Below are 27,111 nucleotides of genomic sequence, written 5' to 3' on the forward strand. Positions count from 1 at the left end.
AAAAGTCAAAAAGTTTGCCCACCCCTGATATATGTCCAGGCCCGTCTGAAGATCTACATTCTCCCAATCCTCTTCTGGATCATCCAAATGCTCTCTAGCAAACTTCAGACGGGGGGACACGTCTGGCACTCCAGGATTTGAGTCCCTGGCGACGTAGAGTGTTGCTGATGGTAGTCTTTGTTACTTTGGTCCCAGCTCTCTACAGGTCATTCACTAGGTCCCATGTGGTTCTGGGATTTTTGTTCTTGTGATCATTTTGACCCCACGGGGTGAGATCTTCCATGGGGCCCCAGATCGGGGCCATTACTGACCAAATACTTATTTTCCACCATAATTTGCAAATAAATTCTTTAGAAATCAGACAATGTGATTTTCTGGATTTTTTTTTCATTTTGTCTCTTATAGTGTACCTACGAGGAAAATTACAGGCATCTGTCATCTCTCAAGTTGGAGAACTTGCATAATTGGTGGTTGACTAAATACTGTTTTGCCTCACTGTATGTATGTATGTATGTATGTATGTATGTATGTATGTATGTATGTATGTATGTATGTATGTATGTATGTGTGTATGTATGTATGTGTATGTATGTATATATACGTATATATTTATATTATCTACGTAATTTTAATATATATATATATATATATATATATATATATATATATATATATATATATATATATATATATATATATGTGTATATATACACATACATATAAAATGTGTATATATATATATATATATATATATATATATATATATATATATATACACATTTTTAATTTTTACTTTTAATTTTACAAACACAAAGACGCTGGGGATCATTAAATATATATATATATATATATATATATATAAACACACGTACACACACTGTAGCATTTTTCAGGTTTTTCATTCCATTGTTCTGAAGTGATATTTAATGATCCCCAGCGTCTGTGTTAGTAAAATTAAAAGTAAAAATTAAAAATGGCTGATTACACTCCCCCAAAGAGAGGACTGTTCCCAAAAACATTGGGGATTTTGTGGGGGTTGATAGGTAAGCGATAGCTAGTATTACTGCAAAGGTCATTCTGAAAACCAGGTAGGCAAAATTGGGATGTTACATGAGTCATGACAACACTAATCTGTGCTGCTGCCAATATCAATCCAGCCTGTGAATAAAATCGCAACAGGCTCAAATTAAATGTTTTGGTCTGCCTGAATGTAAAGTGAACAACAATTGCAGGCAAGCACACCCCATTACATAAGTCCCATTTTGTGGTTCTCAGAAGCCCACACTGTGCAACTGCCTTTGCAAAGCTGCAGGATTGCTCCCCCTAAAACATTCATGTTATTACTGTGAATTATTCAGAGCCTGAACGTGGGCATGTCGACACATCTGCCCGCTGCACTACACTGTCGCTGCTCAATACCAAGCTCGTTGGTAAGTACATCCATCCATCTATTTTTTTCCAACGGATTTTCCTCACAAGGGTCAATGACGAAAAAAAATAAATATTTTTGATAATTCAAGCTATGCACTCATGAGTCATTCACGTCCAGTAGACAACTTGAAATCATCCTGAACTTGCGGAGGGCACTGGTGTCTTGGTCTTGCAAACACAAAGTTCAGGAAGAATCGTTGAAAACATCTTATGGTGTTCACATGTTATTGAACATCTTTTTTGTTATTTAGCAGAAAATTGAAATTGTTTCATGGGGTTCATCTTATTTTACTATGAGGCCACCACACTGAACCTAATTTTATCCAGCATCAAAAGTTTAATTCTCCAAGTGATTTCTACCTTTCTCAATACTTACTTATTCTGAAACGACATTGATGGTACAAGAGGATAAAAGAATGAATAAAATAAAAGAAACGGTCATTGTCATGGTTAATACCGGAACACAACTTTTCTGCGTAAACAAATTCTAAGAGATATCCGTGCATCCAGTTTTTGTCTCAGCTGCTGGTCAGCTGTTTAATGTTAACTAATAATGTGCAGTCAACATTGTGATGGTTGGTGCGATACTGGGACAAACTAGCAGCACTACTTATGTAACATACTGTAAAGCACTTGGCAAAAATACTTTGTTCTTTCTTCGTTCTTTGTTTATCTTACTTCATACAATATTGTTTTGTATGTATCTTCGAAAAACTTGCAAGTAAGGTGCTCTCTGACACCCAACGTGTCATTGCAATATTTGTAGTCGTGTTGCTGATTGGTCTATAATAGCCTTTTGTCAGTGACGGGGCCCATACGATTGCCGGGTTCGACAGAACTTGAACGTAGAGGCAGCACTGTAAAGATAGAGATTTGCTCCTTACCTGGTTCATAATAGAAGATTTTCGCCCCAGGCGGTTATCAGGAAACCGGAAGCGGCTCCTCTTGCTGCCGTCGTCCGACTCGGACTTGACAAACTTTTCACTATCGCCTTTCTCCTTCTCTTGCTCTTTTTGTCGCCACTTCTTTTTACGGTTGCGCCGCTCTTTGGCACTCTTGGAGCTCAGCTTGGACATCTCAGAAGAGCTGCATGACAGCCGCCCTCCTCCGTCATCCTCGACCGCATCCTCTGATACTGTTCCGGCTGAGGTTGCCATGGCAGCAGTCTAATGATAAACAGAAGCATTAATAGCATATATGTAACAGTAACAGCAGGATAACATGCTTTCAAAAACCACTGACTTGAGCTTCTTCCTGTTGTTTTTTCAGCTGCTCGAGCATGGCCTTAAACTCCTCCTCCTTCTGCTGGGCCTCCTCCATGGTGGCTTGGTTCTGCTCTTCATAGGCCATGGCCACCACAGCCAGGATCAGGTTGACCAAGTAGAAAGAACCCACAAAGATCACCAACACAAAGAAGATCATGTAGGTCTTTCCTGCCGCCCTCAATGTCTGTTAGAAGGATACATTTAAATGATGAGCTTTGTTAGTAGGGAAACAAACACTGTAGGTTTAGTGTTACAGTTAAAAGTTTGTTGTCTTTAAAGGGCCTGTACTATAACAGAAAATAAACCTAGTTTCTAAAAATGGAAATTTACAAACACAAAAGTGTCAGCCGGCTCGTGGCTCGGCCGGGAGGCTGGCCCCGGAACGTGTTACAACACAAGAGGTCAGCTTGTTGGAAAGAATGCCAGCACCAGATTTCCAGTGAAGGGGGGTGACCCTTCATCTTGAGTGTAGCCCAGCTATGGACAAACTACGGCCCGCGGGCCACATCCGGCCCACGGGACCGTTTAATCCGGCCCGCCCACCCTAAATAAATTGTATTATTAAACATTTTTTTTCGGTCATTTTGCCTGCAATGACTGCGTTTCCCCAGTAGATGGGGAACCACTCGCCTGCGCATTTACTACCGGAAGCTGTGTCAGAAAGCTCGGTGCACACTCACAAGTGCGTGTACGTACTCAGTAGTACGGAAATGGCGCCCTCGCGGTCTATTTGTATCAGTGCCGAATTTAGAGTGTGGGCTGTGACAACAGTATTCTTGTAATTTGCGCGCCGAGCTTTCGGATACAGTTTTACGCTAAAGCCACCCACAAACCTTCCCCTGGAATCCTTCCATTAAAATGAGTCGCCCAAGGAAAAGCAAGGTGGACACTGAGTGCCGAGTGTTTAAAAAGAGTGGCCAATTTGGCTCGACGTACGCGACGTGACGTTCAGCCATATGAACATCAACATCAACCCGTCACAGATCTAGGTAAACGGACCAACACCTCGGATCTCTCCTAAGAATTGCCACAGCAAATTTTACTCCAGACTATGACACACTAGCAAAAAAAGGGAGACCAACAACACTATTCCCACTGAAAATGAAGGGGAAGCTTTCAAGTTTGTTGTAAAAAAATGCATTTTGAATATAATCTGTACAAATAGCAGGGAGTGAAACTAGCGACCATTCTCATTTTCAAACAATGCAGGATGCTCAAGGACATTGATGCACCACCTGTTTGTGACTAATCTTAACCTGTAAGGTTCTTAAGGCTTACTTTAAGGAAGTGTCTCCCGTTTCCTCACCTCTGTTACCAGGTGTTTGTGAGTTAAAACTCTGCTCTGATTTTCAGATACCCCTCACCGTGTTGCCGTTTTGATTACTTTATTTGGATGTATGCTTTCACCGATTCTTCAAGATGACATATTTGGTCAGAATGTTTGCCGTTTGATGTGATCTCATAAGATAAACATCTTTCATTAATATGACCTGCAGGCACTGAAGTGATGGAGACCGTTATTCATAATAACAGTGTCATATTTTATGAGAATCACTGATAGCAGTTTTTTAGGGATTTTTTTTAATGCTGTTAATAAATGCATTTGTTTTTCCAAAAACTTTTTTTGAATATCCATGCTTTACTACCTACTAAAGGCCAAAACCTTTTATGCAATGACCTTTACAGGTCGTTTATATTACTTCACACAAACACTACATCCATCTGCTCCTGGTTCGGCCCCCAGGTCAAAATTTAGAACCCAATTCGGCCCGCAAGTCAAAAGGTTTGCCCACCCCGGTGTAGCCGTTTAAAGCACTTCCTTTTCGGATAGGAGGTGGTACCCCATACGTGGACTTCAGGGTAAATGTAAGTCAAATGAACCCTTATCAATTTCAGTTGAATATGTAACAACGATGAACAATTCAGCTTACATATAAAGCCTCTCGGAACACGTCGTGTTTGCGTATGTTGGGGACTGGTGAAAGGAAATATGTAGACATAACAGGGCACTTTAGCTACAGAGCGACTGCTCAATTCTTGCTCTTGAATCAGCCACGAAGAGACTAATCCCTGTGATATGTTGAAGATGTCATAAGTAGAGAAGTCCATGTAGAGAAGTCCATGTCAATTTTGGTGCCAATTGATAGCTGTTTTTGGACGATAGTCTGTACAATGATTTCCAATGGGGAAATTGTGGTTGCTTCTGGACTATCTGCCGCACCTGATTATACGTAGCACCAGCTAAAATAAGGGGAGAATCTTGTTTTACATAACATTTATTAATAGAGATGAAGGAGCTCTGCAAACATGTATAAGTCTCAGCGACTAACATAAATTTAATGTGCAGGGAACAATAAATAAAAATGGAACACTTACAGGGGTAAAGTTCCGGAGAAGACATGACTGGAAAAAAAATACTGAAAAGGGTGACGCAACAAGATGTCAAGATATCAAGATGCCTCTAGTGGCCAGAGGAAACCGCTACAGCAGGGGTCCCCAACCCCGGCACCGGTCCGTGGGTCACTTGGTACCGGGCCGCCAAGGCGCACAGGAAAAAAAAAAAAATTCAGTTTTTTTTATTGACGATCAATTCATTCTGGTCAAGACGCTTGTCCCGGTCACGTGATATGTTTTCCGAGTCGTATCATTATATTTCAGCGTATTTATATACCGTAATCTTCGGACTATAAGTCGCACCAGCCATAAAATGCCCCAAAAAGTGAAAAAAAAACATATACTATGTCGCTCCGGAGTATAAGTCGCATTTTGGGGGGCAATTTATTCGACAAAATCCCACACCAAGAACAGTCATGAACGAGCAACAACAGGCTAAACGATAGCAACAACAGGCTAAACGATAGGTATGCTAACGTGACAATCAAACAAAGAGCTGAGAACGGGCCTGACGTAACATATAGAGTTATTAAAGAGAACTATTACATAAATAACACGTTTATAAAACCATCGGTGTCACTCCAATTCATTAAATCCATCGATCGTTCTTTGTCAACAATGGGTGCGCGCGGCTGACGGTGCTTGCAATTCAAAATATTCCACAGGCCCTTCTAACGATATATAAATTATATTTCAAATAACTATTATATAGGGCGGCTCGGTGGGGCACTGGGTAGCACGTCCGCCTCACAGTTAGGAGGGTGCGGGTTCGATTCCACCTCCGGCCCTCCCTGTGTGGAGTTTGCATGTTCTCCCCGGGCCCGCGTGGGTTTTCTCCGGGCGCTCCGGTTTCCTCCCACATTCCAAAAACATGCTCCCACATTCCAAAAACATGCTTGGTAGGCCGATTGAAGATTCCAAATTGTCCCTAGGTGTGAGTGTGAGTGTGAATGGTTGTCTGTCTCTGTGTGCCCTGCGATTGGCTGGCAACCGGTTCAGGGTGTCCCCCGCCTACTGCCCGATGACGGCTGGGATAGGCTCCAGCACGCCCGCGACCCCCGTGGGGACTAAGCGGTTCAGAAAATGGATGGATGGATGGATAACTATTATATAAGCAATATTATCAAACCATCTGTGCACTTTAAATCATTAAATCCATCGATCAAATTCCTCGTCCTTTGTCAACAACGCCGCGTGTGCGTCCTGACGTCAGCCTCGTCGTTATTTCACAGATCTACTATATAACTATATTGTAGCGTTAACAAAGTACAAGGAAAGACGTGGGTTTGGTAAACGGCTCTTTATTTAACAAAACAAACTTTTAAGCGTGTGGCAGCGTGGAATTCCAGCCACCGATGTGGAAGAGAGCTCCATACAATAGGACCGGGCGTGCGTAAAAGCCATGTCCGAGCCCCACGCACCGTCCGCGGACAGCCACCCGGCCGAGCGCCGGCCCCCGACTTCGATCCACGGAGGTGAACGAGAGCTCAGTAGAGTAGGACCGGGTGTCCGTAAAAGCCATAATAGTTTTTCAAACCTTCTATTTCCCTCCAAATCCTTAATTCCTTCAATCTCTGCGTCCTCCGTGTCACTTAGAAACAAAGCCGCTAATGATGCCGGTAGTACGTACGTGGGTACCTCTGTCCTTTATGTAAACAACCGCCGCGCCGCGCCGTGCCACTGACGTCACTTGAAATTCAAATTACAGTAATGCTTTGGTACATCACGGTTCTCCAAACTTTCTTTCTGCTGCTCGATTACTGTTTTCGGCTGCTTATTTTACAACTTGAAGTTTGTTACCTGCATAATATGAGTTTGTTTTTGGTGCCATTTTTCTTAAGCCCTTCCCATTTAGAGCGCCCTCATCCAGTTTTGTCTGAAAATATATTTTTTTTCAGATGTAGTTTTTTGTTTTGTTTATTTGGTTGTTTCATCAAAGTCTGGTTTATTGTCAATTTCTTCATATGCCAAGACACACAAAGAGATCGAAATCACGTTTCCACTATCCCACGGTGACAAGACATAGTACACAATATGCATACAAGTAAACAACAGAAAAAAAACAAGAAGGCACAAACAATGAATAAATAAGAGTGATGAAAAAATAATAAATAAACAAATAACATAAATATAAGAGGAGCAAAAATGGAGCAAGTGTGCATACAGCAGACAGTGGACTTGGATATGGCGCTTTAAAGTGTTAATTACTTTATTTTATTTTTTATCTATTTTTTATGTTTTGAATATGTTCAAGATAAAGATATAAAAGCATGTGAAGTGATCAACTATACTAAAAATAACATGTGAAGTGGTCAACTATACTTGTAAGTAAGTGATGTGTTAATGATCAAGTAAAAATTTCTGAAAAAAAAACATATATAAATCGCTCCTGATTTATTTTTATTTTATTAATTTGCCCCCCACCCAAACTATGAAAAAAAAAACGCGACTTATAGTCCGAAAATTACGGTATTTATTATACATGTATTATTTATTTATATAAATTTATTATTTATTTATATAAAGGCCGGTCCACAAAAATATTTCTGACACGTAACCGGTCCGTGGCGCAAAAAAGGTTGGGGACCACTGCTCTACAGTACAGCAGCTCTATTTCCTTTGTTAAGAGCCAAAGAGTTCCCCATGGTGAGAGTTGGCGAGCAGGTGTGGGCATACATACTACATACATGTGGGCTTAGCGTCTATATATTGGGGTTCACCCCAGGTGACAAGAGAGGGTCGCCTCCTTCTGGCTTTGGTTGTGGGCACGGGTCCTGAATGCTGTTTTTGCTTATGTACCAAACATTAGTTTAGATTAAAGACTCCATTGTTTTTCTGGCTGACTTCAATGCTCACGTGGCCAATGAGTGAGCCCTGGAAGGTTACAATTGGGAAGAATGTCCATTCCGATCAGAAACCAAGCGGTGTTCTGTGACTGGATTTATGCGCTTGTCACAGATTGTCTATAACAAACACCAGGTTCAAACATACGGTAAGGGGCAAATGGTACCGTATATTTAGGACTATAAGTCACACTTTTTTTCATAATTTGGGTGGCGGGGCCACTTATACTCAGGAGTGACTTATGTGAATTTTTTCACAAATGTTTACTTGATCATTAACACTTTACTTACTAGTATAGTTGATCACTTCACATGTTATTTTCACTTTAAACCGCATGAGGGCGCACTATGGCTGTGGAATAATTGGAGCCTCACTGACAATGACCACTGACTTCTGAAGTCAGGAGATGTAATGATTTGGAGTGACACAGATTATTCGATAAACTTGTTATTTATGTTATAGTTATTTGACATATAGTTTATTTAGACTAGCAACGTGTATGTTGTTAGACTTCAGTAGTTTCCGATTTTCTAGGGAGGCCGTGAAGGCAGCATGGGGGGCAGAAAGAGCGATCCAGGGCGCTTGCGTGTGTTGGCTCACATGTTGAGAGCTTGATTTGTGAAATAAAGAGCCAGTTACCAATCCATCGTATTGCCTGGTACTTTGGTAACGCTACAATATAGTTATATACGTAAATCTGTGGAATAATTGGACCCGCCAACTGACAACGAGGCTGACGTCAGCGGGGCATGTAGGTCTGGAATCGACAGCTGTTTTTTTTTTTTTTTTTTACACAGAGGATGAATATTCCGGTGATTTGGAGTGACACGGATGGTTCATTAAAATTCTTGTTTGCATTACATTTATTTCATATATCTAGTCTGTCGGTCAGCAGTCCACGTAGCTCCGGCGTCAACAGCTGTATTCTTATTTTTTCTGTTTGACACAGAGGATAATATTCAGATGGATTTAATGATTTAGAGTGTCATGGATGGTTTATTAAAATTGTTCTTTACATTACATTTATTTGATATATCTAGTCTGACGTCAGCGGCACATGTAGTCTTTCCGGCGTCAACAGCCGTGTGTGTGTGTGTGTGCGTGTGTTTTTTTTGTTTTTTTCTAAGTGACACAAGACGAAGATTTTGTTGGATTTAAAGATTTGGAGTGACACGGATGGTTTGATAAAATTGTTTATATTATTGTTATTTCACACATAGTTTATATATTGTTATATAGGCCTGTAGAAAATTTTGAACTGCAACGTGCTGCTGACGTCGGACTTGTTTACATATAGGAGGACAAACGCGATCGATGGCTTTAATGATTTGGAGAGACACAGATGGTTTGATAAAGGTGTTATTTATGTTATAGTTATTTGAATAACTGTTATTGTTACATCAGGCCCTGCTCTCAGCTTCTCGTTTGTGTTTATGTCACGTTAGCATACCGTATCGTTTAGCCTTTTGTTGCTCGTTCATGTCTGTTCTTGGTGTTGGATTTTGTCGAATAAATTTTCCCCAACATGCGACTTATACTCCGGAGCGACTTATATATGTTTTTTTTTCACTTAATTGTGTATTTTATGGCTGATGCGATGTATATTCCGGGGCGACTTTTAGTCCGAAAAATACAGTATATGCAAATGGCAACAGGATAGCCAAGGCCTCAGTTCGATGATCGACTTTGTGGTTGTGCCATTGAATTTGCGGCCACATGATTAGGACATTCAAGTGAAGGGAAGGGTGGAGCTGTCCACTGATCACCACCCCCCAATGCTGGGGGAAATGCCAGTCCAACCTTGCAGACCCAATCATATTGTGAGACTTTACTAGGAACACCTGGAAGAAGCCCCTGTCAGAAAAGGTTTCAACTCCAACTTGCACCAGAACTTCACCCACGTCACATGGGATATGGCATGGAACATAGTCTACTCAGGAACATGGCAGGCATGGAACATGGTCCATTCATACTCAATGTCTCCATTGAGTCTGAGTAGACCGTGCCTCCATTTTTGAGACGGCCAGCCGGTGCTGTGGCGACAAGGTGGTCAGTGCCGGTCGTGGTGGCAACCCTCAAACCAGATGGTGGACACCAGCGCTAAGGAACTCCATCAAGCTGAAGGAGTTTTCTGGAGCCTTTTTTGGCTTGTGGGACAGCTGATGGGTACCTGCTAGCAGACAGTTGATGGGCTGATACTAGCTAAACAGGAAATAGCCTTGGCGGTCACCAAGGCAAAACTCTGGCGTGGGAGGAGTTTGGCAAAGGCACGCAGAATAACTTTTGGACAGCTTAAAAAAAAAATTCGGATCAATCATCCAGCGTCTCAGTGCGCCATCACCACTGTATAATGGAGATGGGGCACATTGTGAATGGGTGGGGAGAATATCCCTTAGAGATAAGGTGAAAAGCTTGGTCATTCGGGAGAGGGTCAGAGTCAAGCCGCTGCTCCTCCGCATTGAGAGGAGGCAGATGAGGTGGCTCGGATATCTTGTCAGAATGCCACCTGAATTGTTGTGTTCCGGGTGTGTCCCACTGGGAGGGGGTCTGAGGATGACCAAGAACACTCTGGAGAGACTAATGTCTACTGTCTGACCTGGGAACGCCTCAGGATCTCTCAGGAGGAGCTGGATGAAGTGGCGAGGGAGAGGGAAATCTTGGTTTCTCTGCTTAAGCTGCTGCCCCATGACCTGGCTTCGTATAAGTGCAAGAGAATGAATGAATGAATGAATGAATGAATGAATGAATGAATGAATGAATGAATGAATGAATATTGGGGATTGGGAGGGACCAATTCCTTCACTATGAGCAGCTAAATTCTACAATTTAAATTCTACAATTAAATAAATCAACATAACTAGTAAAAACACTCAAAATCATCAGTTGTGTTACAGGATTATGGATATTACTGTCACGACTCGTCCCCCAGTCATTCCAATATTGTTTATATGTTGCCATGGTTTCTGTTTGCGTCGCCCCTCCCCTCCTGTCTCTGTGTCTCACAATCTATGTAATCGCCATCACCTGCCTCTCGTTACCTGTCATGTATTTAAGTCCTGTCTGTGTGGCACTCTCCTGTCGGATTGTTCTCGTCTTTCTGTCCTGTCCTTTCTAGTCTCTGTCAGTTTCTGTTGGTTTCAGTTCACTTTTGCGAGTTTGTCTTTCTGTTCGTCTGCCCCCGGAGTTAATGTTAGTATCCCTGTTCTCCTGTTGGTTTGTTTCCCTCATCCTCCCTTCCAACTCCCTTTTTCCCTTCAATAAACCCTGGTCCAAGCTGCATTTGGTCACCCTGCTACATTCCTTCTGTGACAATTACACGATAGCATTTCTAACCACTATCAGATGACCTATAATGACCCGTCAGATTCCCTAGGGCTACGTCTTGCATTTCTGAACAAGTATATATGAACAAGTACATTTCATGAAAGCAGTTGTTATTTGTGCTGTACACTAAGGTTAAAGCTGTCTTGAGCAATTGATCATTACATTGAGTGTGTGTGTGTATGTGTGTGTGTGTGTATATTATAAATATATATATATATATATATATATGTGTGTGTGTGTGTGTGTGTATATATATAGTATATATATGTATATATATGTATATATATATGTATATATATATATATATATATATATATATATATATATATATATATATATATATATTCATGATTCAGGGAGTTTTTACTTACACACATACACATGCACACAGACACATATACACTTACGTATATTGAGTGTTGCTTAGTGTGACAGGGCATTCATCATAGTGGGTGAACAAGTCAACATTACCAGCATGTAGAGGTTTTCCCAAAAGTCTTGTGTCATGAGGCGGAAAAGAGCCAGGAAGGCCCATCCGAAGCTGTCGAAGCTGGTGTAACCATAGTTTGGATTTCTTCCAGCTTTCATACACGTGTATCCCTCCGGGCAACGGCTGAGGGAGGCAGGCAGCAAGGCTTCAGAATGATACCCAAAGAGTTGTACAAAATATGTTGCTGGAATTTTTTTAAACCAGTAGTGCACCTCGCCAGATTGTATCATCTCAGCCAACTAAAGGATTAACTCTGTTTTTTTGCACTTATTCTGAAAGAATGACAGGGGCCTGAAAATAAGAATATCCACAGAATGTTAAGCTATGTTTAACATTTTTAATTTGGTAGACAGAGATAGTCATCGTCCTTCGCCCCCGAGTTTCCTTCCCTGAGTTTTTATCAGTATTTCAGCCATGCCCAGTCCAATTCTGCCAAACACCACTGAGAACGGATTTACTGGTACCACATCACACGAAGTTGATACATACCTGACATGCAAATACACAAAAAAAAAAAAAAAAATAACTTAGTTGTATACCTTGTGGTCACGCAGACTGCAATGTCCTGTTTTGTTTTTTTATTACCACACTGCGTGTGTGTGTTGGGTTCGTCTTGTTAGTATTATTTTTTTATTTTGGCTGCCTGTCTGCTTGTGCTTCTGCGTGTGGAAGTAGAAATTATGTTCTCAAGGCCGATTGGCTCTCGTTGACGAGGGACAGACTGGGGTCCACATGGGTCAGGGATGGAAACTCAGGGACTGATGGTCGATGCCCACCTCTGTTGGTAGGTGTCTACTTCTTGTTTCTGGTCAATTGAAATTGGCTTCATAGGACTTTCGGCTGGTATCAGTCCACTTTGTTGATGCAGCTTTCCTCAGACAGTCGTTGTGACAGTGAAACCAAATCAATGTTTAATCATCTCATCACATTGTCACATATTTCATCCATCCATTTTCTATATATATTACACACACAAAAATGATAGATTACTTGCTTTGAAATCAATTGTCAAAGATAGAAGTTGGTTCAGTTTGTCACTGTAAAAATAAAAAATAATGTAAAAATCAATGTTATTTATTCCACATGACAAACATTTTGGTACAGATTTTAGTGAGGGTCATGGAAGTGGACAGACATAATCTGCTTTCACGGGCCACATAAAGTGATGTTGCAGGCTGGACCTGGCCCCCAGGCCTTGACTCTGACACCTGTGTCCTAGAGGGAGGGCTGCGCCACTGTAAGAGTGGTCACAGCCAACTTCATTCACAGCCAATCAAAGTGACTCCTTTAATTCCCTTTAAAGGGGAAGTCAAGATAAAAATGCTCTTCACAATAATGTGTTTTTTTTGTGCCCCCACAAGTCTAAACACGCTTTTGACTGAAAATGACATCACAGGCCAAACTTGTTTTCTTGGTTTGTTCATGTGACATTCATAAGTACGGAATTTTTGCTTTAAGAATCTACCAAACACAACTTTGATCAGCGTCAAGATTGTTTTGGACCTTAAAGGTCAGCTCATTACAGGCACATCAAGGAGGACTAAGCACAGATACTCACCCCGAGTCTGAGCTGTTCCCACAGAGAAGAGCATCTATTTGGCCGGGCAGGAAGTAGAAATTTGCTGAAGAACAAAAAAAGACTTGTGCATTGAGGCATTACAGTCACGATTTGTTTCTAGAATGCCCATCAATTCATTCAGGTCCATTTCAGTTCAGCTCATTGAACATCAATTCTTTTTGTGCCAAATTGACGTACTGTTTTCCTGTGACGCCGCATTGGTTGAGTTACATGCATTAAGTCCACTGCAGCACCTCTGAGACATCAGACACAAATCCTGCCCTCTTTTACCACTTACTGTTGTTCATGATGTACGCATCCCAGTCGAAGCTGCCATTGACCGGGTAGCTTTCAGTTATGTTGATGGGCCAAATGACACACTTGTGGCGCAGGTTGCCCATAAAGAGCTGCAGACCGATGAGTGCAAAGACACTGAGGCAGAAGACGGTCAGGATCATCACATCAGAAAGCTTCTTGACCGACTGGATGAGGGCACCCACGATGGTTTTCAGGCCTGAGGGGGAGGAGCCACGCAAAGAGAGCACATAGAGCAATGACGCACAAGAGACCCATTCGGCAGATGTGAATCCTTCAACACTGCTTCTAATAGTGGGAATAGTCTTTTATCAGTATATTGGCCAGCGATGTCATAATCTCACGATCCAGCGATAGCGTCATACATGATTTTTTGTTATGATAATTACATATTAAGTGCTGTCCCAACAATATCAATAATCTCGCAATTTAAACAGTGTGTAGAATATTTTTCCATCAAGTGGTAATAAAACACAATTACCTAAATTTGAAGTGCTTGCATTTTGAAGCACACACTACGGTGCTTCAGAGAGACCACACTTTCACAAGCCTACCTCCAATTTCTTTAGAACGGGTGCATGCAAAATATTTCACAAACAACATCTAGTATTTCCTCCAAGTTAACCATCAAATTTGTGATTGGTGAATGTCTTTGAGTATCTGTAGCAGAAAGATGGCAGTGAGACATATTAGCGTCCTGTACAATGAGGCGTGGCCTATGTAAAATAATTAATGATTACAAGACTCATGATTATATAAAAAATATATATATTGTATTCATGTGATAGAATAAAATAGAAAGAATGAAAATTGAAAAATAAAAACATTTTACACACTGTCTCTTTGGAGAAGAAAATAAACAGAATTAAACAAACAAAGATAGATGCATTCTATGCAAAAGAGCATCCTGAACATACAGTTTTAATTTAGGTCTTAATTATGTTTAAATATAGATTATACGTTTATTTATATCTGTAAACATCATTAATCATCATAATGACAAGTTACACACAATTGTATAAACAAAATCAAACAAGAAATATCAAAGAGCCTTCCCACTCTTTTCAAAATGATCGTAGCAGAAGAATCGAGTGGAGTTTGCATTTCATTGCCAATCGTGCATGGCGTGAAAGAGAGGGGGAAGGCTGCAGAAAAGTGAGAGGAAAGCACGGAAGCACAAGGGGCCATGAGACGGAAGCACAGGCAGGGATGGGAACCACATGCAGGTCATTTAAACTCCAAGGCTGAACAGGTAGCAATTCAATGCCAGCGCCATGGCATGTGGCTACTTTGCTTGACCGCCTGGTGTAGGTGTCACTATGTCATCTTTGTGCCACCCTGCAGTCTCTCTCGTCCACACTGATGACAATGTCACATTACCTTGGCATCCTCTGCAGCCAACATTCACACTGGGCCAGCAGGAAGGAAGTTAGATATGGAAGCAGGATGACCCTCTTTTCATGCGTTAGCACTGGCTTCACCTCTTATATTACCTCTATACCTCTTATATTATGGTATAGTCAATGGCTTCACATAGTCTGGAGTTAGGTTTTTGTAGGTTAATCATGTTATTAAAGAAAACGTTTTAATTTATCTAATTTACTCAGTCAAAAAAATATACTTGCAAGATTGTATTTGTTTGTTTGTTTGTTTGTTTGTTTGTTTGTTTGTTTGTTTGTTTGTTTGTTTGTTTGTTTGTTTGTTTGTTTGTTTTGGGCAGGTTGTTGTTGTCCCACTTTTAGCCTGAGTAAAAAAAATTGAAACTGTTAAACAGTTCCCAAAAAATGAAATGAGGGAGAATTTGACTAAAAACTTTACTGTGTCCTTAGAGTGAAACTTTTGAATTGGGCTTGAGACTGATTTAAGTATTGAATTACAGTCAAACCTCGGTTTTCGAACGTCCCGGTTCTCGAACAAATCGGAATTTGAACGAAAAATTCGAAATTTTTTTGCTTCGGTTGTTGAACAAAATTGCGAGATGAGCCGAAAGAACCCGAGAAAACCCGACCGTGCGGCCCGGATGCTGACTGACTCCGTTCGTTATTGTATTTTTTCTTTACTTTGAGGATTGTATTAACCCCTAATCATGCCTCCAAAGAAAGCAAGTGGGAGCAGTAAAGCCATCTTAAAACACAAAGACGCTCTTAAAGCAATGCGACAGTGAGCGCCCGGCGCGCTGCGGTTGCGCGATCGGACCAAATTAAGCTCCCTGCGCACTTAGGTCCACTTAAATTTTGGAAAGTACATCAGGACTTTAAAAATATTTTCTAAATTTCAGCGACGGCTCTGTCACAATAATGCGACCAGTGCGGTGCAGTTGCATGGTCGGCGACGAACTACGGTTGCGCTTTCAGCGGTGGGCTACAGTTGCGCGATCGGACAAAAATGCGCAAATGAAAAAATGCTTAAAAAAGGCGTTGTTTTAGTCTTGGCACGGATTACATTTTTTTCCGTTATTTGTAATGGGAGAAATAGATTCGGAATTCGAACAATTCACTTCTCGAACCGCCTTCTGGAACGGATTGTGGTCGAAAACCGAGGTTTGACTGTATTATAATTAATGGGTGTACTGTACAGAGAACCACTTTAGTGGTTGATAAATGCAAGTGAATAGTATTTTCTAACATTATTTCCTAAAAATGAGATACCTATACAGTGATGCTCTTATATTTGAAGTGCAGCATTTGTGTCTATACTTCAGTTTTAGTATGCCAGGTGTCCATAAAGACTCTTTACAATTTTAAGAATTTAGTACAAAGACAGTTAATGAGATATCTTAACCAAATTTGTTTTATTGTGAAAGTTTTTTTTCCTAGCTCTTTTAAAACACTTGTATACGAGCACCATTTACATCCCTATCCCACCGAGGGGCCAACAATTGCGAGAGTTTTCAAAGGGACCAAATGTTGCGTTTTTGTCAAGGTTTAGCAGGATTTGTTCAGAATTGCAAATATTTCCCAGACGTTTGGCTATACTTTCGCTTGCAACAGGAAAAATCACTAAAACAATCGACTGACAACTAGCAAAGATTTGGCTAATGTTTTTTGAAGATTTGCGAGCTTGAACGAACTCTGGCGTGAACATGCATTTTGCTACCTTCGTCACCAGTCAAAAATGTTTGTCCTTTATGATTCATCATTTAAATACAGGCTAAGACGGTACTTGATAGCTTGCCATGTTCTCTGTAGCATCTTGTTATCAATTTTGCAATATCTCTTTCAACAGCCAGAAATACACCATTTCAACCTGATGATGATGAACTTTAATATAAAACACTAATTACAATATGTGCGAAAAGCTCTGCTGGAAGTGGGAGTTGAAGCTCTTCCTGACTGGGGATTCTGCCAGACATTCCCAGCAGACCCTCACAATACGTTTGGGCCTGCCAGGTCGGACCGGCATCTTCCCCCACCATCAGAGCCAACCCACCACCGGGTGGTGATCAGTTGACAGCTCCGCCCCTCTCTTCACCCGAGTGTCCAAAACACGCCTGGAGACTCTGAGGTGAACTCTCCAATCTCTGGGGTCGAAGTCACTAAAGTAGTTAAAAAACTCCTCGGGGGCAAGGCCCCGGGGGTGGATGAGTTTTTAAAGGCTCTGGATGTTGTGGGGCTGTCATGGTTGACACACCTCCGCAGCATTGCGTGGACATCGAGGACGGTGCCTCTGGATGTGCAGACTGGGGTGGTGGTTCCCCTCTTTAAGAAGGGGGACCGGAGGGTGTGTTCCAACTATAGGGGAATAACACTCCTCAGCCTCCCTGGTGAGGTCTATTCAGGGGTGCTGGAGAGGAGGGTCCGTCGGGAGGTCGAACCTCGGATTCAGGAGGAGCAGTGTGGCTTTCGTCCTGGCCGTGGAACAGTGGACCAGCTCTATACCCTCGGCAGGATCCTCGAGGGGGCATGGGAGTTCGCTCAACCAGTCCATGTGTTTTGTGGACTTGGAGAAGTAATTCGACCGTCTCCCTGGGGAAGTTCTGTGGAGGGTGCTTCGGGAGTACGGTGTGCCAAGCCAACTGATAAGGGCGGTCCGGTCCCTGTATCACCGATGCCAGAGTTTGGTCCGCATTGCCAGCAGTAAGTCGGATTCATTCCCAATGAGGGTTGGACTCTACCAAGGCTGCCTTTTGTCACCGATTCTGTTCACAACTTTTATGGGCAGAATTTCTAGGCACAGCCCAGGCGTTGAGGTTGTCCGGTTTGGGGACCTCAGCATTGCGTCTCTGCTTTTTGCAGACGACATGGTGCTGTTGGCTTCTTCAGGCCATGATGTCCAGCTCTCACTGGGCAGTTCGCAACCGAGTGTGAAGTGGTCAGGATGAGGGTCAGCACCTCCAAATCCGAGGCCATGGTCCTCAGTCGGAAAAGGGTGGAATGCTCTCTCCGGATCGGGCATGAGATCCTGCCCCAAGTGGAGGAGTTCAAGTATCTTGGGGTCACGAGTGAGGGCAGGATGGAGCGCGAGATCGACAGGCAGATCGGTGCAGCATCGGCAGTAATGCGGACTCTGTACCGGTCCGTCGTGGTGAAGAGAGAGCTGAGCCAAAAGGCAAAGCTCTCAATTTACCGGTCGATCTAGGCTCCTACCCTGGCCTATGGTCATGAGCTATGGGTCGTTACCGAAAGAACGAGATCCCGGGTACAAGCGGCCGAAATGAGTTTCCTCCGCAGGGTGTCCGGGCTCTCCCTTAGAGATAAGGTGAGAAGCTTGGTCATCCGGGAGGGACTCGCAGTAGAGCCGCTGCTCCTTCTCATTGAGAGGAGCCAGATGAGGTGGCTCGGGCATCTCATCAGGATGCCTCCTGGACGCCTCCCTGGGGAGGAGTGCCGGAAATGTACTACCGGCAGGAGACCCTGTGGATGACCCAGGACGCGCTGGAGAGACTATGTCTCTCAGCTGGCCTGGGAATGCCTTGGGATCCCCCGGGATGAGCTGGATGAAGTGGATGGGGAGAGGGTAGTCTGGGAGTCCCTCCTAAAGCTGCTGCCCCTGCGACCCGACCCCGGATAAGCGGAAGAGGATGGATGGATGGACTAATTACAATACAACAAATGTGGTTCTGATATCTTATCAAATGCTTGTAAAAAAAAAAAAAAATACTGCACTCACCGCAGTTACATCCGAGTCCCAGAATACACCGCAATAGCAAATGGCACATTGATTCAAAAAGTAACACTGCTTGTAATTTTTTTCTCTGAAGTTTGGATATGATGAAACTTGTGAATTGTGCTAATTACTAGGTACTGAATAATTCATACTTTAAAATTCAACAACTTGGATTGGCTCCTCACTTAAGTGATTCACTAATTCTAATTGATCCATACACAATTGGGACAAAAACATCAACAGTTTTAATGGTTGATATACGTAAATGAATATCAAAGAGGTGGAAACATTATGCTTACAGGAACACAACTTCACCGCATTGAGTGGCCAATGAGAGCAGCCATGAACTGTCAAATCTTGGATAAAATCATCCTTTCCTTAGCGAGCTCAAGATCGAGATCCAGAATTTTGATGAGCCGAGACATATTGCCAGGGCAACGAATTAGTTGACTTAACGAGCATAGTGTCATAGAGTGGCCCAGACTCTAATCCTCAATCCAATAGAATAGAATTAAAGGCAAGCTTGCAATTTTCAAGCAGAAACCAAGAGTTAAAATTCCTAATGTGCAAACTTGGTGAAACAACTACAAGAATGTAGTTTGCCAACAAGTGTTTCTGCATCAAGTACTAAACTTACTGTATACATATGAGTTAAACCTGGGGCCAAATACTTACTTTAGTGACTAAAACACACAATATTGTTCAACTTTGATATCGTGGGTTTTCTTTGTTTATGCTTTCTTTTACCAAAATCAATAAACTACTATAAACGATACACACTTAATGCACACAATCAACAGGGATCCTATTTACCCTAATGTATTACTTCATGAGACGATTAAAAAAAGGAATTGCATTGTACAATCTGGCCTATTTGTAGTTACGTTACAGACAACTAATATCTGTTACCTATGGTATATAAATTGAAGAAAACAAAAGCAGTCTTGCATAAATGAGGCTGTCCAGAGGACGCATGACATCTGCTCAACAACGTCCATTGACTGACATAAGATTTTGGCTCAGAGTTACTGATGAAAATCAAAATGTTGTTCATGCATTGCATCTGCAACCCTGTACAACTGAGCGCACTGATTATTTTTCTTTCTGGGTTGCATAGACCAGGGGGAAGGGAATCAATCAAGAAACTAAAAACCAAACAAAAGGGAGGAAAAATTAAACTGTCAGTGCCTTTTGTCAGCCAAGCTCTCAGTAGATTAAGATTAGAAAAGCAACTGACTGAGAAGCATCATGCAGCATAAGATATGTTGACAAACTAGGCTTGGCAGTCTTCATACATTAAGAACTTGGGCTTATGAGGGGAGATGATGATCCTTTTTAGTTTTCATGTGCAACAATATTACTGAGTGACTTATTGCAATTGTACTTTTTTGGGTCAATTTGAGAGACACCGTCATTATTATTCAGATAGACTAACTGATTTTTGGAAAAAAGCTAAGCACGCAACAACAGTGTTAAGAGGCATCTGCTTATTAAGCAGGGGTGGAGGTGGGGTTGGTGGAGGTTGGGTCACAGCTGCAGTGAAAACCAGCCTCATAATGAGAGTGCTATTGGGGCAGGGGAAGAGTGCAGACACATTGGAAGGCCCTAGAGGAGACTGCAAAGCCTATCAAAAATGTATTAGTACCATTTTTGATAATTTTGGAGAATAAAAAGAACTAAAAAATGTCTCTCTCCAATTGGTTTGCTGCTGCTTGAAAATCATAACCATAATCATTGTGAGTAGAAAAGAATGGGTGGGAGGATCAGCCTTAGTGTTTAAACAGAGTCTCACCTGGAATGACCGAGATAGTTTTCAATGCTCGGAGAACTCTGAACGTTCTCAGCGCAGATACATTGCCCAGGTCCACAAACTCTGTTATATATCTGGAACAGGGGAAGGATCACACACAGAACACACACGATGACCAAAACCAAACACGGCAAGAGCACAACACCAGCGCACCAGGAGGAAGAACGACGCCACTCACAGACCCTGTCCATGGAGGAGAAGGGTGGAAGGGAAAGAAAGGACACACACCTAACACTGACCCCGCCCATTCACCCCCCCCCCCCCCCCCCAGGCACCACCCTGCCCAATCCTGTCTTACCTGGAATGACAGAAATTGTTTTCAATGCCCTCAACACTCTGAACGTGCGCAGAGCTGAGACATTGCCTAGGTTTACAAACTCTGTTATATACCTGCAGGATCAAACCACAGTTACAACAGCGGATTATTTTCATGTGCACACATGAGCACAGGGAAACTGTACAGGTGATAGGATCAACAGCAATGATAATGCAGTGGTACTTCCACTTACGAGTTATTCGAAATGCAAGAAAATTTTGAACACAATCAGAAGGAATGCATACAGAAAGAACATAAAACAATACTCACCGGCATATACATACATATGTATTCTTAACCTTTTGTGAAAAATGAGTGTCATCGTTCCTTAGTAACTATGATCTTCTTCTGTGTCTCATCATTAAGTTTATATTTTTTAAGTCACAGGAGCGAATAAACGGCATTCCCATTCATTTCAATGGGTAAAGATGATTTGAATTACAGCATTTTCAGTTACGAGCATGGTCATGGAACAAATTAAATTCGGAAGTCAAGGCACCACTCTAAACTCATACAGAGAGAGTACAAAATGCACAATCAACCATAATGTACCACACCAGACATGCCTCCAATCGACTTTTCGCTAACATCCACCTCAATGAGACGTTTCCACTCTGAAGAGATATTACCTAACTCTTAAATGAGGACATTTTAGCAGCATGTCTTTGAAGGTTTGAAGCTAAGACATACAGATGACTGAGCAAAAGCAAACATCGCTTTAAACACTGTTCCTCAGTGCTGGGACTAACGCTGTCAGAAGTGGATTTACAGTCAATGTTATGTTATGTCTATGTTAATTGTTATAATGCAGCTACAGTTACTAACAGTGAAATGTAGTACCGACTTACCGTATTGGCCCAAATATAAGACGGTGATTTTTGCATTGAAATAAGACTATAAAAGTGGGGTCATCTTACATTCGGGGTCTAGACATTATACCCATTCACAATGCTAGACGGTGCCAGATATCTTTAAAGCGAATGCTGAACTTAACTCCCCAGGCCAAAGCGAACCCCTGTCACAAAGAATAAAAATAAAAATAGCGGTAGCACAAAGAAGACAACTAAAAAATAAAGGTAAGAAAGAAAAGAGAAGAAAATAAGAGAAGAGATAACAGAAAATGGAGAAACAGGTTTATTTACATTTCAAAAACTAGAAGCCATTCATTTACCTATGTGATTGCACTTTAGTTTACATATTTAAATGTTCAGATATTACGTTTTTGCATGATTTCAATGAGGCAAAATAACATGCTTTTTCTCTCCAATATATTGTTATAATCATTTGCGTCAGATATATTGTAATTATTTTCTGTATAAAAATTAAATTTGGTGTTCTAAAAGTATTTTTTCAAACTTGAGTCTTGAATGAGAGGGGGTCGTCTTATAATCAGGGTCGTCTTATATTCGGGCCAATACGGTATGCTGCGTAAGATGCTCGATGCGCCACACTAAAACACTTCTACCACTCTACGGGCGAACTTGACTCGCTCCGCCTCGTGCCAGCCAATCAGCTTCAAGGAATGTGTCACATGACATTCTGCGCAATGGCGGGCCAAAAACAAAACCATGTTCATCGTCCGTGCTCATCCCTCGCTGTATAATACGTACTTCTTTTTACCTATACTGGGATAAAACAAAACGGGAGCAAGCTCGGGGGCTTTGAGTCAGGAATTTGGCATACCTGGTATGTTTTACTTTTTTATTTGCTCAATTTTCAGCTGTTGGACTGTACGAAGACGCAACATTGTTTACATTACCATATAGCGCAGTAGCTTTCAACTGGGGACCACCATCATTACCAAGAAGCAACTCGGGGACCACATTATATTATTATTATTATTAATATTATTTTATTTTACACCAAAGGAGGATATTTATTTGCATCTGTATGTTTATTTTGGGAATCTCAGCTACATTTGACATAATTTGGATGGATAAATGATTCAAAAAATTTGCTGAAAAATAAATAAAGTCTAAATATAGAATCAATTTTATTTTTAAACTGTTACTATTATTTTCCATATCCAATTTTGCTGACTTAGCACCTGCAACTACTAAAGGGCCACGGACCATCGGTTGACAATCCCTGATACAGCGAATTGTCGGCCACTCCGTGCGGTAATCTTTTTTGCCGTAAAAAAATTGGAAAAGTATACAGTGTGCTCGTCCAGCCGGAAGTTGTGTGACAATTCATTATTTATTTTATGCTTATTTTACATTGTCTTTCAATAAATATTAAGTAAAATGAAGTACTTGTCTATGCTGTTCTACTTTATGCAACTGTATTGACAACTGCTCAAAAATCAGAATTATTTTACATCATTGAACGTTTTTTTAAAAGTAATTAGTTTCCCTAGTGACTAATTACATTTATGGAGCAATTCAATTTCTAATTCAATTACCTTTTGGAGAGGTAATTAGTAATTATAAATAATTACATTTTGGAAGTAATTTGCCCAACAATAGTGTTCCTTTTCCTTTTACTATTTCAGTCATTTATTCAAGAGCAAAACTCAATAGACCTGTGCAAAAGTTACAATTAGGAGCACACAGCCATAGTATCTAATTCTGATGTTGGAAGCATAAGATATAAGAGGCCCATCCATCGATCGATCGATCGATCCATCCATCCATCCATCCATCCATCCATCCATCCATCCATCCATCCATCCATCCATCCATCCATCCATCCATCCATCCATCCATCCATCCATCCAGTCAATAACAGGGCACACATAGACAAACAACCATTCACACTCACACTTACGGGCAGTTTGGTGTGCTCAATTGGCTTACCACGCATGTTTTTAAAATGTGGGAGGAAACCGGAGAAAACCCATGCAATCACAGTAAGAAATGCAAATTTCACGCAGGAAGGCCGCAGGCGGAATAGAACCCACCACCTCTGCACTGTGAGGTGCTAACCAGTGATCCACTGTCGCACCCCATATAAGAGGCTTCCTATTAATTTACATGGACTACATCAAGAAATGCAGTACATCAACAAATATTGGCTTTCAACCGCTCTCAAGAACTAGTGTTTTACTGCAGTTTACCCAAGCATATTTTACCCACAATTAAAATTTGTGTGTGTGTGTGTGTGTGTGTGTACGTCTGTGTATATATATATATATATATATATATATATATACTTATATATCCCTCGCTACATCGCGGTTCATTTATCGCGGCTTCAGTACATTGCAGATTTTTTTTCCAAATTAAGAACAAAAAACAACTATTTACAAATAAAATGTATAAGTATATACATATAATATGTACATCTCATCAGGATGCCTCCTGGACGGCTCCCGGAAATGTCCTACCGGCAGGAGACCCCGTGGATGACCCAGGACGCGCTGGAGAGACTATGTCTCTCAGCTGGCCTGGGAACGTCTTGGGATCCACCGAGATGAGCTGGCCGAAGTGGCTGGGGAGAGGGAAGTCTGGGAGTCCGTTCTAAAGCTGCTGCCCCCGTGACCCGACCCCGGATAAGCGAAAGAAGATGGATAGATGGAATATATATATATATATATATATATATATATATATATATATATATATATATATATATATATATATATATATATATATGTATATATGTATACATATATACAAGTACGCACACACACACGTGTGTGTATGTATGCATGCTTGGTAGGCTGATATATATACGTACATATATACATATAAACACACACAAAGGAAACAGGTGGGAGGGGGACCGGTCGGAAGTCGAAATTTGGTTCGTAAATAAATGTAAAACAATCACAAAGTTCGTAATTATAGGCATTTGTAAGTAGAGGTACCACTGTACATTAGGGAAATGATCAGTGAAAACAGACAGTCCTCTGTGTTCTCTGGCCCCATTGTACCTCTAATTTGATTTTTCAACAAACACTGCCCCCGAGGAAAAACAACCAACCAGAGACACAAGGTGTAACCTCACAACTGACGAGGTGTCAATCAGAGCTCATGCAATTCCGGGCACAGTAATAGTTACGCTTACCGAAGACCAAAGACTTCATAGAAGCTTTGCTGAAACTATGGTAAAATAACCACCTTGAAAAAAAAAATCTATAAATAAAAATCCCTTGCTTGCCATCAAATAGGCCTGCGACTAGCAAACAAAAGCAAAATAAAGACAGATTGAACAAACCGAGACAGAAAAACTAAGGCAAAGGCATCCCTGTGTGGGCGTATCTTCATTTTTGTACCGAGGCAAGTCTAGTTTAGCATGTTTGTGAATTTGGTAACTTGCACTACACCTCAACAGGCATTCAGGAGTGTTCTATTGCATGTCTCTGGCACGCCGGTGACCAAAAGTACACCAGATTTTAGAACAGCTAGAGGAAGATACTATAAGTTGTGTCACTGGTGGAGTAACGTGATTTTGGTCGAGGCGTGGTGACATGTATGGTGAAGGTTTTCATATTTCCTTCATAAATATGAGGATTGTATCTTACAATCCCGCTGAATAATTATAGAAAGCAGTCATTATGAATTGTCCATAATGGCAGACTCTGCTTGTGCACATTCATGAGGGGCGGACTTTGCTCAGAGGCTGTTGTCTCCAATGGGAAGTGGTGATTAGGGAAGTGAGGCTATATTCAAATAGCAGTTAACAACATCATTGCTGTCAAAAGGAACTTTAGTCTGAACATAGAAAACAAAATGGAAATCACTTCCAGTACAACTTTCAGTTCTGCTACTATGTGCAGATGTTTGCGGATGACACTGCAATTTTTGGCTGTATTAGGGATGGAAGGGGGGGAGAAGGAGGAGTACAGAAGCCTGGTCCGCCGCTTCGCCAGTTGGTGTGACTCCAACCACCTGCACCTAAACACCGCCAAGTCCAGGGAAATGGTGGTGGATTTCTGGAGGCCCAGACCTCGTCCTGAGCCAGTGACTATCAATGGAGACTGTGTGGAGATAGTGCAGACCTGTAAATATCTTGTAGTGTCGCTGGACGACAAACTCGACTGGTCTGTGTGGACGCTTTGTGCAAGAAAGAACAATGTTGCGATGTGATTCTGCGGATGTTTTATCGCTCTGTTGTGGCGAGCGCCCTCTTCTTTGCGGTGGCATGCTGAGGGGTCAGCGTCAAGAAGAGGGATGCCTCCCGCCTGGTAAACACTAGTGAGGAAGGCAGGTTCTGTTGTGGGCACAGAGCTACCTGATCTGGTGTTTGTGGCAGAACATCGGGTGTTTGCCAGGCTGCTGTCCATCACAGACAACCCCGTCCACCCACTGTACAGCACCGTCACTGGGCAGAGGAGTTGCTTCAACGACAGGCTGTTGAAACTTTTAACAATTGCACACTTTCTGTAAATCCTATGAACTTCATTTCATTTCTCAAATATCCCTGTTTGTCTGCTATGTGATATATTTAACTGAAATTGCTGATCCAAACAATCAATGATTTATAAAGGAAAATCATGAAAATGATCAGGGGTGCCCAAACCTTTGCATATGACTGTATCTAGGTAGGATACAGCGAACTTTTTTCCATCCACACTTCTCAACACCACGGACTGCATCATGTAGGCTTCTTTCAATCAAACTATTATACAATCGCCTAGAGTAGGGAAATACTTACGCCATGGAGATGACCATGAAGTCCAGCCAGTTCCATGGGTCTCGAAGGAATGTAAAGCCATCTATACAGAATCCTCGTGCCGTGATTTTTACAAGAGACTCAAATGTATAAATTCCTGTGAATGTGTACCTGAAACACAAGGGTATTGGCATCAATAATAATCAAATAACAACAGTGTAGCTAAGATACAACTTGTAAAGTATACAGTAGCACTACACTAGAAGCATAAATGTGGAATATTACCATTTTAAGAGAGAATAATGAAAGCTGTACTTACTCTACTTGTTTTGACCACTCAGGAGGATCACTGAAGGTCATGAATATACAGTTGGTCAAAATAGTACACATAATGATCATGCTGAAAAGAGTGAGCAGTAGGTTAAGGGGTAAAAACAACAATTGAAGGAAGCATTTTCAAACATAAAATTTCAAACCTTATCATTGTGTTATTTATATTTTGTTGAGTCATTCAAAGGCTTATTCCCCAACTAATCCCAACACAAAATACATTCAAAATCATACATTGAATAGCTGGCCTGAATAATAGATGCACTTCAAGTCGTGTTAAATTGTTTCAAGTTTCATGTAGGATATGAACATTTTCTCATCCAATTTTATCTTTACATGTATTACCAGTATATTGATCATGAAATGTAA

The 27,111-nt window shown here is 41.4% G+C and overlaps 1 protein-coding gene and 1 long non-coding RNA gene across 10 annotated transcripts in view; one reads left to right on the forward strand and one right to left on the reverse strand.

Moving 5' to 3' along the window:
- Positions 1–27,111, reverse strand: part of LOC125988673 (sodium channel protein type 8 subunit alpha) — a 155,500-nt gene that overhangs the window by 69,386 nt on the left and 59,003 nt on the right. For 5 of the 9 annotated variants that reach the window (XM_049754149.1, XM_049754146.1, XM_049754148.1 and 2 more), the window contains exons 4-11: positions 26,732–26,821; positions 26,455–26,583; positions 20,836–20,927; positions 13,605–13,820; positions 13,307–13,370; positions 11,730–11,871; positions 2,674–2,880; positions 2,316–2,597 (exon numbers count right to left, since the gene is read on the reverse strand). In XM_049754149.1, the coding sequence (XP_049610106.1) occupies positions 2,316–2,597; positions 2,674–2,880; positions 11,730–11,871; positions 13,307–13,370; positions 13,605–13,820; positions 20,836–20,927; positions 26,455–26,583; positions 26,732–26,821 (1,222 nt within the window). Of the gene's footprint in view, positions 1–2,315; positions 2,598–2,673; positions 2,881–11,729; positions 11,872–13,306; positions 13,371–13,604; positions 13,821–20,519; positions 20,612–20,835; positions 20,928–26,454; positions 26,584–26,731; positions 26,822–27,111 lie in introns of those variants that run through there. The other 4 variants (XM_049754150.1, XM_049754147.1, XM_049754144.1 and 1 more) reach the window with 2 other exon arrangements.
- Positions 21,723–26,892, forward strand: LOC125988715 (uncharacterized). The gene is made up of 2 exons (XR_007488469.2): positions 21,723–22,539; positions 24,148–26,892. It is a non-coding gene; the product is annotated as an uncharacterized lncRNA (long non-coding RNA).

This window comes from Syngnathus scovelli, chromosome 2, assembly GCF_024217435.2.
Source record: "Syngnathus scovelli strain Florida chromosome 2, RoL_Ssco_1.2, whole genome shotgun sequence".
In the NCBI taxonomy this organism is placed as follows: domain Eukaryota; kingdom Metazoa; phylum Chordata; class Actinopteri; order Syngnathiformes; family Syngnathidae; genus Syngnathus; species Syngnathus scovelli.